This window comes from Chiloscyllium punctatum, chromosome 44 (genome assembly GCF_047496795.1).
Source record: "Chiloscyllium punctatum isolate Juve2018m chromosome 44, sChiPun1.3, whole genome shotgun sequence".
NCBI classification, from domain to species: domain Eukaryota; kingdom Metazoa; phylum Chordata; class Chondrichthyes; order Orectolobiformes; family Hemiscylliidae; genus Chiloscyllium; species Chiloscyllium punctatum.
In genome coordinates this window covers 2,120,631-2,135,125 of record NC_092782.1, presented here as the reverse complement: position 1 = coordinate 2,135,125, position 14,495 = coordinate 2,120,631, and the positions used below count along the sequence as shown (strand labels likewise).

The window sequence follows — 14,495 nt, the reverse complement described above, 5'->3', positions numbered from 1 at the left end:
TAACTATCTAAAACACAACTTTCCTTTCATAAAACCATGTTGTCTCTGCCTTACTATACAGTGGTTAATGATTTTCTAAGCCTCCTTGAAAAATCGATCCTAGCATTTTCCCAACAATAAACATTAAACTAACTATTAGAACATAGAACAATACAACGCAGAACAGGCCCTTTGGCCCTCAATGTTGCGCCAACCTGTGAACTATTCTCAGCTCATCCCCCTACACTATCTCATCATCATCCATGTGCTTATACAAGGATTGTTTAAATCTCCCTAATGTGGCTGAATTAACTACACTGTAGGGCATTCCACACTCTTACCACTCTGTTCAGCTCTTTGACATTTCAGAGAATGTGTAACTTTTTTGAGCATCTTTTCTTAATTGGTCAATGGATTTGTTTTTATATATTAAGTGGTTTGATGCAGGTAGATATAATGGCCATTAAACATTGGGCTCATTACAGCCTTCAGGGTTTTCCATCTGTGAAGGTTAGTTATGAGCAGTGCATTGATTTCTGTGCCTGAATTTCTGATATCCAGATTTATCTTGCAAAGTTGCTGTCTGTAAGTTCAAGTTATGAAATCAACACTGTTTTTATGTGAAATGACTATTACACAATAACTTCCCAAGAAAGGTTATGGATGATCAATAAATAGTTAGTAAACCTCAAATCCCATGAATGAATAGTGATGATGCTGGACAAAATTGAAGTTGCCAGTTTTGTTCGATGCTCTAAATGTACCTTAAAAAATAAAAAGCATTATATTTCTGAAATATGTCATGATGCTATCTTGAGGAGAAAGGAGATTAACTTGGATTTGCTGGTAATGGATAATTATTGTGTTTCTCAACTCTATTTTTGTTGTATTTAATTTTAAAGATAAAAATAAAATATTACTGACTTTTCATTTTAAAAAGCAATAAAGAGAATATGTGAGATTTTGCTTCTGCAATTTTCCATTCATTATTGTAAATTTGCAATTCTTACTGCACTTTTCATAGGAGCTGCTAGGTTGGTTTGGACTAAACAGCTCAATGAAATGATCAACCTTCTACAATAGTAATCCTGATATCTCTTACAGGTACAACATTTAGACAAGTGTTCAATTTGATATTTCATCTGAAGAGTTAACCTCCAATAAGGCTGCATGCAAAAACAGAAGTGCAGTTGAAACCCGCAATTATCTAATCCTCAGGATGAGCATAGAGTGACAATCATTCAGCAAAAAGGAAGAAATATAGCTCTGAAGTTCATGTGATGGAAAGAATTTCAGTCTCTACCATCATTATCCCTAGCTTCATGCTACAACATGTATATAAAATAATGTAGCTTATTGCTACATTATTTTGGACTCCTTGGTGGATGGCTCTGTTGGTTAGACAGCTGGATTAGATCAGACTGGTGGCAACACATGGGGTTTGATGCCTATTCTGGCTGGGATGAATTCAGTACCTGCCTTTTTGCCCAATTCATGATGGAGGTCATGGTGCTGTGCTTTGATCTGCCTTTGGACAGAGAAAGCAAGGAAATCATAACCACTATGCTGCCACACCTGCTGTATAATATGCATATATATGCCTGACTATGCCTGAAACTCATTAAGTGTGTTTAAATTTTGGGTGCTACTGACTGAGATGAAGTGACAAGTGGTATTTATATGTAATAATTCAAGAAACAAATGCAAAATATTAAAAAAAGTAATTCTAATGTTTGTTCACATTGCTGAGATCAGTTAATGCTCAACTCCATGGACTGTCTATTCCCAGTCTTCCTCATTGCGTATTGAGGGGCTCACATGCTCACCACATTTAATTCTAAACTTCATCATTCTAGAATTAGACAATGAAAGTTAATTATTTACCTTTCTGCCTTTGGTGCCATAATACTCTGTAATTCATTGATAATAAACTTGAAATTGTTCAATCACTTGTTTCATTAAGGTGGCCAGAATTTGAACCTTTCTACACAAGTAATAGATTAGATTACTTACAGTGTGGAAACAGGCCCTTCGGCCCAACAAGTCCACACCGACCTGCTGAAGCGCAACCCACCCATACCCCTACATTTACCCCTTACCTAACACTACGGGGAATTTAGCACGGCCAATTCACCTGACCTGCATATCTTTGGACTATGGGAGGAAACCCACACAGACACGGGGAGAATGTGCAAACTCCACACAGACAGTTGCCTGAGGCTGGAATTGAACCCGGCTCTATGGTGCTGTGAGGCAGCAGTGCTAACCACTGTGCCACCGAGAAATTGTCTAATCAACATTTAATTTAGTTTTGCATTGAAGGTACAATATAATGGGCCAAATCAATAAACCTTACAAATCAGCTTCTTCTATAGAATCTATGTTCCTCAAAAATTGCACTAAAATTAGTTTTACAATTATTTCTAAAAGATTGTTAGAAATTGTAATAACTTTCTAGCTGATTAAATGCTGTTCATTAATTGGAAGTATTACATTCATAAGATTGCAGTTGTTTAACTATGAACACTAATGTCAATTTACTGATCCTGAAGATTATTTTATTTTTTGCAATAGTTATGTGCTTGTTAGTCCATGAAAAGAATGGGAGAAATTGCCAATTGCAAGACAAAGTGAAATCTGTATATCTTAAGTCACATGCTCATCTGAAATCATAATTTCTAGATATGGATGTCCATGGCACATTACACACAAAGGGGACTAAGTTATCTTGTTTATTTATGCACTTCCTTTCAATGTTTGTTTAGTGACTTTTTTTAAAAAAAAGGCTTTGGAAAAATGGAATTGCTCATTTCATCTACTTTTCTTTGCTGAAGATTATGTCTCTGTGTAAGTATCAGTTCCATGGAATACCCACTGTACATTATCTGTAAGGCTGGTCAGTGGATGCTATTGTTTGATAAAAATACACATGCATGCCTAACAATACATGTTGAACCATAGCAACTAGAAACTAACTTTATCTGCCTAACCTATCAATGCATTAATCAACTGCGTACCTATGTTGATTATGTTCATTTAGTAATTAATTTGGCTGCTTCACTTCCTGTAATGCAATTGTTTGCTGTTTAAATCTAATGAGCCAGCAGCAATTACACACACAACGTTTGATAACATTCACAACTTGCCATCAAGATGAAACCACAGACAATGTTAACAGAATTGTAACTTCAAACACTTTAGTACATTAAGTATTGTACTAAGATTTGTAGCAATAATTTATACCAATTTTGTAGCCATTGCAAGTGTTAATGTTGCTGTAGACTTAATAAAGGACACAGTTACCTATACAGATAATTTTTCCATCAACGCAGGCACTGTAACAGAAAAAAACAGTTTAAGTATCATAGTTTCAGACTCCACTACAGCATTTCTTTAGTTTGTTTTACTATATTCCAATTGAGCAAAGTGTTTAAAGTTATAAATAATGCCTCACAATTGTGTTTTTAAATTCCCATTAAAAAAATCGAAAGAATAAAAATACCTTGCTGCTTAACAGCAGTGCAGAATTTATTTTGATGTGTAAAGATAGAGTTTAATGAAAATATAGATACGTTTTGGAGGTGTGAGCTCCAAATGTCACTGTGACTTTTGTGTTCTGCTAAGAGATTGGGTACAGTACAGCATGGAGCATGCTGACCTATCACCTTACCATCACGAACAGTGTATTATTAGATGTTGTTTAACAATAGTATCTCAATCTAGCCTGAACTTCTTAAAAAAAACCCAAAGAAACCCCAAGAGGAACAATATTTTTAATCAGAATATGACAATATTTAAGATTCTTGACATTTCTGTCTGATCACCAATGTTTAATAAGGTTTCAAGGAACTCTACTGGGGTGGATTTAAATTGATTTGGGTTCAAATTATTAAGGTAATGAGAATCTATTGAAATACTTCCCTGACTACTCATTTTATAAAGTTCAAGCATTATTTAAACATTACATTGTTCCACAAGCTGTCTACCTGCCAATCAACTTCATTAAATTTTCAATATTGTATTGATTAGTAAGAATGTGTCTTAAATATATCTGTATGGACATCATACCAATTACTGCAGTCATTGCTTTTTTCACCAGGTTCCAGTATTTTTCCATTATAATAGCAAGTGCAGTCAGACATGTTCACACACTTCATTTTGTTTTCATCCAGATAAGGAGCATTTTCTGGACATTTTGCATAACAACCTACATTAAACAGAAAGTAAAAACATCAGTGTAATGCACTGCCTGTACTGTTTTCCAATGCAAGATGACCATAAGAAAACCTGCTAATGATAAAAACCTGAAAGTAAATAAGTAACAGTAACCTGGCCATTTTCTGTTTCAGATGCTGGCTCATCTGTTGCACATCAACCATTTTCAGCTTTCATATCTGAATTATATCTGCATTTACTGGTTGTTACATATGTTATTATAAAGATTTTAAAGTTTTCTCAAATACTATTTTGCTTGCAATTTTTAAAAGACAAAATCTTTCTTTCTACATTATTTGAAAAAGTACTTTGTATTATGCAGAATGCACTGGATGTTTGGAAATATGGGTTACTGACAGTTATATATGATTAATAAGTGAGTAAACTTTTCCACAATTGTTAAGCATGAATGCATTTTTCGATAAAAGTAACTTATGCATTTTGTCACACACCATAGTGGTTACAATGTCTGTCCTAATCAAATATAAATGATACCAATAGTAGCTGAATGGTTCTTTGATTATCCAGCTTGCTGTGTGATTACAATGCTGGCAAGGAAGGGTGCTATTTCGTATGGTGAAAAACACCTTTAATGGGATCCTAACTTGCATGGTTTATGGCATTCTGAGACATCAAATAAAGAAATAAGGTGGTTTCCATGAGAAATGTTAGTATGCCCGTGGCTACAATCATGTTTTGCTCATCCCTCACCTTTTCGGTGGCCATATTGCTTTGTATGGATTCAGTTGAAGAAAATTCAAAAAGGGACATCTGCCATTCAGGTCAGTGATGAAGTGCTAGATTTCCAAGCTGCATGCATAATTGCACCTGGAGTGTTGCTTGATACCAACTGCAGTAATAGTATAAGCTGTTTACTAGAATGTTAGGTGTGATTTTAGGAACATTCTTGATTTGTTTCTCAGCTGCATTTTGGGAAAGCAAATCTTAGCAGGATTTATACACTTAATGGTAAGGTCCTAGGGAGTGTTGCCGAACAAAGAGACCTTGGAGTGCAGATTCATAGCTCCTAGAAAGTGGATTCGCGGGTAGATAGGATAGTGAAGAAGGTATTTGGTATGCTTTCCTTTATTGGTCAGAGTATTGAGTTTTGGAGTTGGGAGGTCATATTGTGGTTGTACAGGACATTGGTTAGGCCACTGTTGGAATATTGCATGCAATTCTGGTCTTCTTCCTATCGGAAAGATGTTGTGAAACTTGAAAGGGCTCAGAAAAGATTTACAAGGATGTTGCCAGGGTTGGAGGATTTGAGCTATAGGGAGAGGCGGAACAGGCCAGGGCTGTTTTCCCTGGAGCGTCGGAGGCTGAGGAGTGACCTTACAGAGGGTTTACAAAATTATGAGGGATATGGATAAGATAAATAGGCAAAGTCTATTCCCTGAGGTCAGGGAGTCCAGAACTAGAGGGCATAGGTTTAGGGTGAGAGGTGAAAGATATAAAAAAGACCTAAGGGGCAACTTTTTCATGCAGAGTGTGTTACGTGTATGGAATGAACTGCCAGAGGAAGTTGTGGAGGCTGGTACAATTGCAACATTCAAAAGGCATTTGGATGGGTATATGAATAGGAAGAGTTTGGAGGGATATGGGCCGGGTGCTGGCAGCTGGGACTAGATTGGGTTGGGATAGCTGGTCGACATGGATGGATTGGACTGATGGGTCTGTTTCCATGCTGTTCATCTCTATGACTCTATGAGGCTCTGCAAATGGGAATGTTGGAAACATGAAAGCATTAAACATCTGCAAGGTGGTATTTAATTTACGTTAAATGAGAAATTTAGTTCTCAAATAAATCAACTACTGGTGCATTGCTAATTTGAAGGGAAAACAGATTGGAAGTATTATTGAGTCCTGCATAAGTTCCTTACTTCTTGGTTGCAGAGAAAATGTACAAATCCTAGCTTAAAGTACACCGGGATAATCAACTTTCAAAGCTGAAGTCCCATATACCTTTCTGTAGAGGAAATGCGAAATATCACTTTCTTGTCACCGATGGGTTTTAGCTTCCTACACAATCAGGTCTTAAAAGAATAGGATTTTGAAAATACTGTGTGCTTTTTTTGTATACCTAAGCAGTTATGTAGAATACATTTGGTGCCAAATATCAATATCCTCAGATATGATCAATCAAGCGCTAAATGCAAAAGCATAAAGACAGTCATAGGAGTTTAAGGAGGCTTCTTAACTAATTGACTCACATATACTGCTTTCAGCCTCACAGTGCTAGGGACACAGGTTCAATTCCAACCTCAGACCACTGTTTGTGTGGAGTTTGCATATTCTCCTCGCGTCTGTGTGGGTTTCCTCCGGGTGCTCTGGTTCCCTCCCACAATCCAAAGATGTGCAGATCAGGTCAATTGTCCATGCTAAATTGCCCATTGTGTTAGGTCCATTAGTCAGGGGTAAATGTTGGGGAATAGCCTGGTTAGATTACTCTTCAGATGGTCAGTATGGACTTGTTGGGCCAAATGGCCTGTTTCCACACTGTAGGGAATCCAATCTAATTAATATGCAGAAAAGAGAGGGACAAGAAATCCTATAGTTTGGAAGATTCCTGGTGCTCAGTGAAAGTTTCAGATTGGCGGATTGATTTAATGTGGGGGATACTTCAGGGATTCAATTTGGATTTGAGGTTTAGATCCTTGAGATGGTTCCCACATGAAGTTTTGTGTATGTGCCTGACAGTCCTTCTGGCCTGGGTATTAATGCCATAATTAATGCTACAATTTCACAGTCTGCTGTATTAGGTGAGCACTTCCTGAGGGCTGGCCAATTAAATGACTGTGCTCCGAATCCACTGACTTCAGTTGGGTCACCAATAGAAATGACCAGTGTCTTTACCAGAGGTCAATTGGAGCAAGGATTGCTAACTCATAGGGACTTTCTCATTGCTTTGTGTAATGTGAATGAAGAATAATGAAGAATGAAGAATACCCTTCGTCTAAACTCTTAGATAATATCATAGAGAATAGCCATTAACCAAAAGAAGGAAATATAGGCTAGAGTTCAAACACAACCTTCAAGAATTGCAGAGTACTTCTTTCCAACGCTATGTTCTGAGCATGTTTTTTGTGTTAATGTTCCACATGGCTGATAGTGCCAACTCCATTCACCAGGTGTGTTATAGTAGTCACAATACACAGCTACAATATAAAAAGGAAATACATTAGCAGCAATTAATTCAATCTGAAATATAATTGCCATTCATATAACGTCTGATCAAAACATGTAAGAAAGTCATCACTGTGTCTTACTATAAGTTGAAATAAATCATAAACAATCATAATTTATGACTCAAACATCACTTAGACATTTGCTGTTATAAAACATATTGAATTCGACACAATCGTTGATAATACAATTAAATAACAAGTGCCTTCCATCATTGCACAGTTAATAGATTTTTTTAACTTACGACATCGTTCTGGGGTTCTCCAGTCAACACAAACGCCAGCTTTATTACAAGCTTCTGCATACACTGCGACAGCGGTACAGAAACCCAGATATTTCCCTTCCAAGTCACATGCACAAGCCTCCTGGACACAGGCGTCATAGAATGGAGTTGGGTCAACCTGATAAATAAATGTCAATTTAATATAAAAACAGGAAAGAAAGGATGAATTAGAACAATTGTTGAAGTGTTTGCAGGAATGGAGAGAGAAAATCCAAAGTCTACTGTGGATTTTTAATGTAGTTGAGCTAGGTGGGAGGGATATTGCAATAAACAGAGATATGCTTGCATGATGCTGGCCTTGGTTCATTGATGGTACTGAGGTCTGTCAGGGAAAAGATTGTGTGTTCAAAACCCATTCCAATGGCCTGAGTACATAAGCAGGGCTAACACTGTGATACAGTCCTGGGAAGTGCTACGTTGTATAGAGTTTTGGATGAGACATATTGACACCCTTTATTTCCTTTCAGGTGGACCTAAATGATTGCATGCATTATTTGAGGAAGAGTAGGTGAGTTTCTTTTATGGTTTCAGATACTCTTTATCCCTGAATGTATATCGTTGGAGAGAAACAGAATAACAGGCAGTGCATCTTGTTTCTGTAGTATTAAGCTATTTTGAAATAATGAACAGTTTTGACCTGATGAAACAAGTAAGGAATTAAATTCTATTATATTTAATTGAGCTAATGATCAAACAGTCTTGTTAGGAAACAAATCACACAGCCCAGATCAAAAGGAAAGTCAGAGGTTCATGGTTTTGTTACCCTTTTATGGTTTAGGCTAATGTGAATTTAGGCTAACACATGAGAATATTTTGAGATAAAATAACTTTATTCAAGGTAATTCCTCTGGTAGCACCATACATTCCATACATGTACCACCTTTTGTCTGTAAAAGTTGCCCCTTAAGTTCCTATTAAATATTTCCCTCCTTAACCTAAACCTATACCTTTTAGTTCTTGACTCCCCAACACAGGGAAAAATATCTTGTCTATTTATCCTATCCATGCCCCTCATGATTTTGTAAACCTCTATAAAGTCACCCCTCAGTCTCCAACATTTTAAGGAAAACAGCCCCAGCCTATTCAGCCTCTCCCTATAGCTCATACCCTCTAACCTGGCAGCATTCATAAAAATCTTTTCTGAACCTTTTCAAGTTTCGCAGCATCCTTCCAATCGGAGGGAGACCAGAATTGCTTGCACTATTCCAAATGTAGCCTGACCATTGTCCTGCAGAGCCACAACATGACCTCCCAACTCCTATACTCAATTCTCTGACAAACAACATACTAAATGTGATGAAGGGCTTTTGCCTGAAACGTCGATTTGAAAGTCCTTGGATGCTGCCTGAACTGCTAAGCTCTTCCAGCACCACTAATCCAGAATTCTTCACTATCCTATCTACCTGAGATTCTCCTTTCAAGGAACAATGAACCTGCACTCCAAGGTCTGTTTGTTCAGCATCACTCCTCAGGTCCTTACCATTAAATGAATAAGTCCAGTCCTGATTTACCTTTCCAAAATGCAGCACCTCACATTTATCTAAATTAAACTCCTCAGACCATTGGCCCATCTGAACAAGATCCCGTTGTAATCTGAGGTAAACTTCTTCAATGTCCACTACACCTCCAATTTTGGTGTTGTCTGCATACTTACTAACCATACCTCCTATTGTCACATCCAAATCATTTATGTAAATGACAAAAAGCAGTGGACCCAGCACCGATCCTTGTGGCACTCCACTGATCACAGGCCTCCAGTCTGAAAAACAACCTGCCACCACCACCCTTTGTCTTCTACCTTTGAGTCAGTTATGTATCTAAATGGCTAGTTCTCCCTGTATTCCATGTGATCTAACCTTGCTAACCAGTCTCCCATGACGAACCTTACTAAATGCCTTACTGAAGTCGATAAAGATCACGACCAGCCTGCTCTGCCTTCATCAATCCTCTTCATTACTTCTTCAAAAAACTCTGTCAAGTTAGTGAGGCATGATTTCCCAGGTACAAAACCCATGTTGACTATCCCTAATCAATCCTGGCTTTTCCAAATACATGTAAATCCTGTCCCAAACAATTTCCTCCAACACCTTGCCCACCACTGATGTCAGGCTCACTGATCTATAGTTCCCTGGCTTTTCCCTGGAATGAGTTGCCAGAGGAAGTGGTGGAGGCTGGTACAATTACAACATTTAAAAGGCATCTGGATGGGTACATGAATAGTAAGGGTTTAGAGGGATATGGGCCTTGTGCTGGCAAATGTGACTAGATTAATTTATAATATTGGTTGGCATGGATGAATTGGACCGAAGGGTCTATTTCCAAGCAGTACATGTCTATGACTCTCTAACACAACTATGATTTAAAATAGTATACTTTTGTAAGTTTGAGTGTGTGCCAGGACTATGGGGTATATATGGATATATATTTTGGAAATAGGTTCTGAATTGAAGTTGCATTGATCTTTTCAGATGTTTTAGGATGATAGTTAATAACTAGGAGGTGACACGCCATAATCACAGGCAGACGCAGATTGAATCCATATTGTTGCCATTTTATTTTGCTAAAGAACTGTAGCATTGGTAAGCTAAGAGGTACACATGGTCATAAGAGAATGTATCAAAGAATGTATCAGGAGAGAGTAGGAAAATGTCAGTAAGGTGATCATTGCTTTTAAACAAACCAATCAGGAATTGAGCATAAACTAGCTAGGCAATCCAAAATTAAGCCTTAACTGCCTATACGTTAGAGTTCAGTATATCTCTGATCGTGCACAGGGTGTAGTGGTTAGTAAGAATTACTGAGGCCTGTTTCTAAGCACAATAAGGAAGACTGGGGATTAAAAAAATTTAAAATAAAAGAACATGAGACATGTGTTTAGTCCATAAGTGTCACACACTGGTTTCCCAAAGTGAATGAACTGAAAATTATTCCTTTTATTAAGTACAGGTTCTTTTGTACTTGTTTTGATTAAACTTCTATAAAACTCTATAAAAATTGCGAACACCTATTTATACTTGGAATAGGGCTAGTAACCAATCAGGACTAGTGAACCTTTTAAGTTGGGTCTATTAAATTCAGCATGAAATTATAATTGGCTTGGGTCTTGCCACTAAAGTTAAAGTGCACTCTAAATACTGAAGCAATCTTGTTGTGTTTAAACTCATAACTGTGATTTCCTACCCTACAACAATGATTAAATAGTTGAACATTTAAGCTGTTCTATGGAGCATTATAGAGATGCAAGCTTTAATTTCTTCATGGAAAAGGCCAATCTTAAATGAACTTTATGCAAGTGTTTGAATCTTTACTTGAGCTGCCAGTGTATTCGATGTCCATTACAAATGATGTAGATCCCATCAGGAGAGTTACCTTTCTATGGCATGCTTGAAACTCGACAGTTTTAATTATGCCACACTTCCTCTGTGCATATGCTAAACAATAAGGGTTTCGATCACATGGTGATGTTTGATTGACTGTATCTGAGCAGGCCATACATTTCCAACTGTTTCCAAATTCCACTGCACTGGTCACCAAGGAATTGCCTTTTGTAGTTAGATCATCTGAAACATCATCATTGAAGTTCCCACACAGACCACATACATTGTTCTGTAAAAAACAGGGGATCATGGGAAAACAAAAGTCCTGTAGCATTATCCGATTCATATGAAAAGAGATGCATGCTTTCTTCAGAGCAAAAATCCAATATTGTACACAGATTTACTTCAAAAAAATTACAAAAACTAGTTTATACAATTTCAGAGCAAATTACTGTAGATGCTGGAATCTGTACTGAAAACAAAAAGATGCTGGAGATCACAGCAGGTCAGACAGCATCCATGGAGAGAGAGCATGCTAATGTTTTGAGTCTAGATGACTCTTCATCAGAGCTCTGACTTGAAACATTAGCTTGCTTTCTCTCTATGGATGCTGCCTGACCTGCTGTGATCTTCAGCATTTTTTTGTTTTCAGTGTATACAGTTCTTATTTTGCAAGTTATTAGTGAGAAAGCCTGTGCTTATAACAGATTTGCAAGTTTATGGTTGGAAGTAGATCTTCATTAGAAATAAATGAGGATTGTAAATAAATTAAACTTCCTGAGGTCCTCTGACAGTTTTGAGGGTGGAAAGAGTTTGGTTGGCTCATATTGAAGTATGTGATCGAGAGTGTGTTGCTGCAAAAGCACAGCAGGTCAGGCAGCATCCGAGGAGCAGGAGAATTGACGTTTCGGACATAAGCCCTTCATCAGGAAATATCCGTATTGAAGTGTATTGATTTGAATTTTCTCCTGCTCTAATTGCAAACGGAAACAACCATTTTAAAAGTTTACACAAAACTGGAGAATCATGCTAAATAAAATGCCATACTTCCTCTGTGCCCCTGCTAAACAATAAGGGTTTCGATCACATAACGATGTTTGATTGACTGTATCTGAGCAGGCCATAGATTTCCAACTGTTTCCAAATTCCACTGTGCTCCACCATGGTGGCTCAGTGGTTAGCACTGCAGCCTGACAGTGCCAGGGACCTGGGTTCAATCCCTGCCTTTGGTGACTGTCTATGTGGAGTTTGCACATTCTCCCCATTTTTGTATGGGTTTCCTCCCACAATCCAAAGATGTGCAGGTTAGGTGGATTGGTTAGGCTAACTTGCCCATGGTGTTAGGTGCATTAGTCAAGGGTAAATATAGGTCTGGGTGGGTTACTCTTTGGAGGGTTGGTGTGGATTTGTTGGGCCAAAGGACCTGTTGAGTAGTATGGGGATTTTAATCTAAAAATGTTATGCGTAATTGTAAAATATGTAAAATAAACTTCAGAAGCAGTTCTTTATTGATGAAATGACTCCAATATATTTTCTGCTAATGGTCAATAGAGACAAATATGGATATGATGATTTTCAAACTTACTTTCTTTCAAACATACTTACTTTCCATCTTGAATCCAGTGTGATTGAAAACCTAGTGCTTTTGTCCCATATCACGGTGATTCCATGAGAAAATTGCAGGATCAAATACAGCCCAACAGTATGGTGAGAATAGAACTCATTTGTGCACTGGGTTTGATTTGTAAACTTCTCAACTGTTTTCACATGGTTATCAGTTAGAATGAGTTGCTTACCCTGTACAAATACACATGAAAACAGAATGCTCTAGAAGGTGTCTGGGGGTTTTATGTTTGCAGTCACTACAGGTTGCACGTATTTAAAGTCTTATTCCAAAACAGAAAGAGATAAACTAAAATTAGTGAAGCAAATCACCTCAAATAAAATCCTGATATTTCTTGAACAAGTCATTCCCCTTTCACAACAGGGGACACTTTCAATGAGTATTTGGAATGTGCCTTTTCGATGATTACATTGGTCCTGAGAACAAAACAATGAATTCAGGATTGGATTAGACAACGCAAGTTGGATGATACTTATTCAGTTTGTATTTATTAAACCTGCAACACAATGCTGTTTGAAGAAACACAAGACTCTGGTATAACTAGTGATTGTCTATTTTCCGTTACCTGGCTTGCAGGTGGACTGTGATGCCATTGAAAGAGACCCCAAATGTAATGGATTATTTTCTGTAATCTAGTCTGAGGGAAGCATTTGAAGAGAAAGTGAGGACTGCAAATGTTGGAGATCAGAGTCGAAGAGTGTGGTACTGGAAAAGCACAGCCGGTCAGGCAGCATCTGAGAAGCAGGAGAATCGATGTTTCGAGCATGAGGTCTTCATCAGGAATCAAGCTTCCTGTTGAAGAGTTTATGCTTGAAACCTCGACTCACCTGCTCCTTGGATGCTGCCTGACCTGCTATACTTTTCCAGCATCACACTCTTCAAGAGGAAAGTATTTTTTGTTTTCTGCATGCACATGATTAGTATGTGAATACTGCTGGAGTAACTGAGTTGATTTTGCTGGTTTTTTTCCCAGTGGCAATTATATTGTTGTGATAAAATCATGCACAATTTTAACATTTTGAGTTTATGCACACCTCAACAAAAATATATTCACAGTTTCCATCATAGACATATCTTTTTCCATCAAAAGTTACATAGTGGCCATCGCCATAAACTTCACAGGTCTTCGGGCATTCCTTGTGAGTACAATTCCACATTCCTGCCTGGCATGTGCTGCAATATTAAGAGCAGGGTGCAATATCATTATTCAGTGACACAAATAGATTTTGATATATAATTGTGCTTTGGGTTAACATTTGTTTAATCTTACCATTTATTGCAATCTCTTTGAATTTGTCTGCCATGACTGTAAACTTCACCACTAAATAAACAAGAACAGTTTTCACGAGCAATGCAGCTTCCATCATAATCTTCCACAAGACCAGGGGGACAGACACAGCCAGACACACATGGACTCTAATTGTGGAAAAGACCAAAATAGCTTCAAAGTGTTTTCACGGAGGTCTTTAAAATCTACTTAAATCTTTGTCTATAAAATGTTTGGCCCCAAATGACTTAAACTTCAAGCCTCTGTATTGCGTTTAGAATTCGTAGGTCATCAGAACAAAATGGCCAAATTTGTCAACATTAGTGTGTTATATGTCCGACTTGCACTACAACTGTAGAACGAGAAAGCGATTATTCAGCCCATTGTAACTATATGGCAGAAAAGACATCATGGAACTTACTCCATTTGTTATATAGTTTTGATTAGATTACATTACAGTGTGGAAACAGGCCCTTCGGCCCAACAAGTCCACACTGACCCGCCGAAGCGCAACCCACCCATACCCCTACATTTACCCCTTACCTAACACTATGGGCAATTTAGCATGGCCAATTCACCTGACCTGCACATCTTTGGACTGTGGGAGGAAACCGGAGCACCCGG

General features: G+C 37.8%; 1 protein-coding gene across 1 annotated transcript in view; it reads right to left on the bottom strand.

The window, feature by feature from the left end:
• LOC140466589 (uncharacterized) overlaps positions 1-14,495 on the bottom strand; it is a 91,336-nt gene that overhangs the window by 35,939 nt on the left and 40,902 nt on the right. The window contains exons 21-29 of the mRNA XM_072562042.1: positions 13,875-14,020; positions 13,639-13,777; positions 12,916-13,020; positions 12,586-12,777; positions 11,033-11,269; positions 7,625-7,781; positions 7,227-7,352; positions 4,048-4,186; positions 3,283-3,314 (exon numbers count right to left, since the gene is read on the bottom strand). Of these exons, the coding sequence (XP_072418143.1) occupies positions 3,283-3,314; positions 4,048-4,186; positions 7,227-7,352; positions 7,625-7,781; positions 11,033-11,269; positions 12,586-12,777; positions 12,916-13,020; positions 13,639-13,777; positions 13,875-14,020 (1,273 nt within the window). The remainder of the gene's footprint in view (positions 1-3,282; positions 3,315-4,047; positions 4,187-7,226; positions 7,353-7,624; positions 7,782-11,032; positions 11,270-12,585; positions 12,778-12,915; positions 13,021-13,638; positions 13,778-13,874; positions 14,021-14,495) is intronic.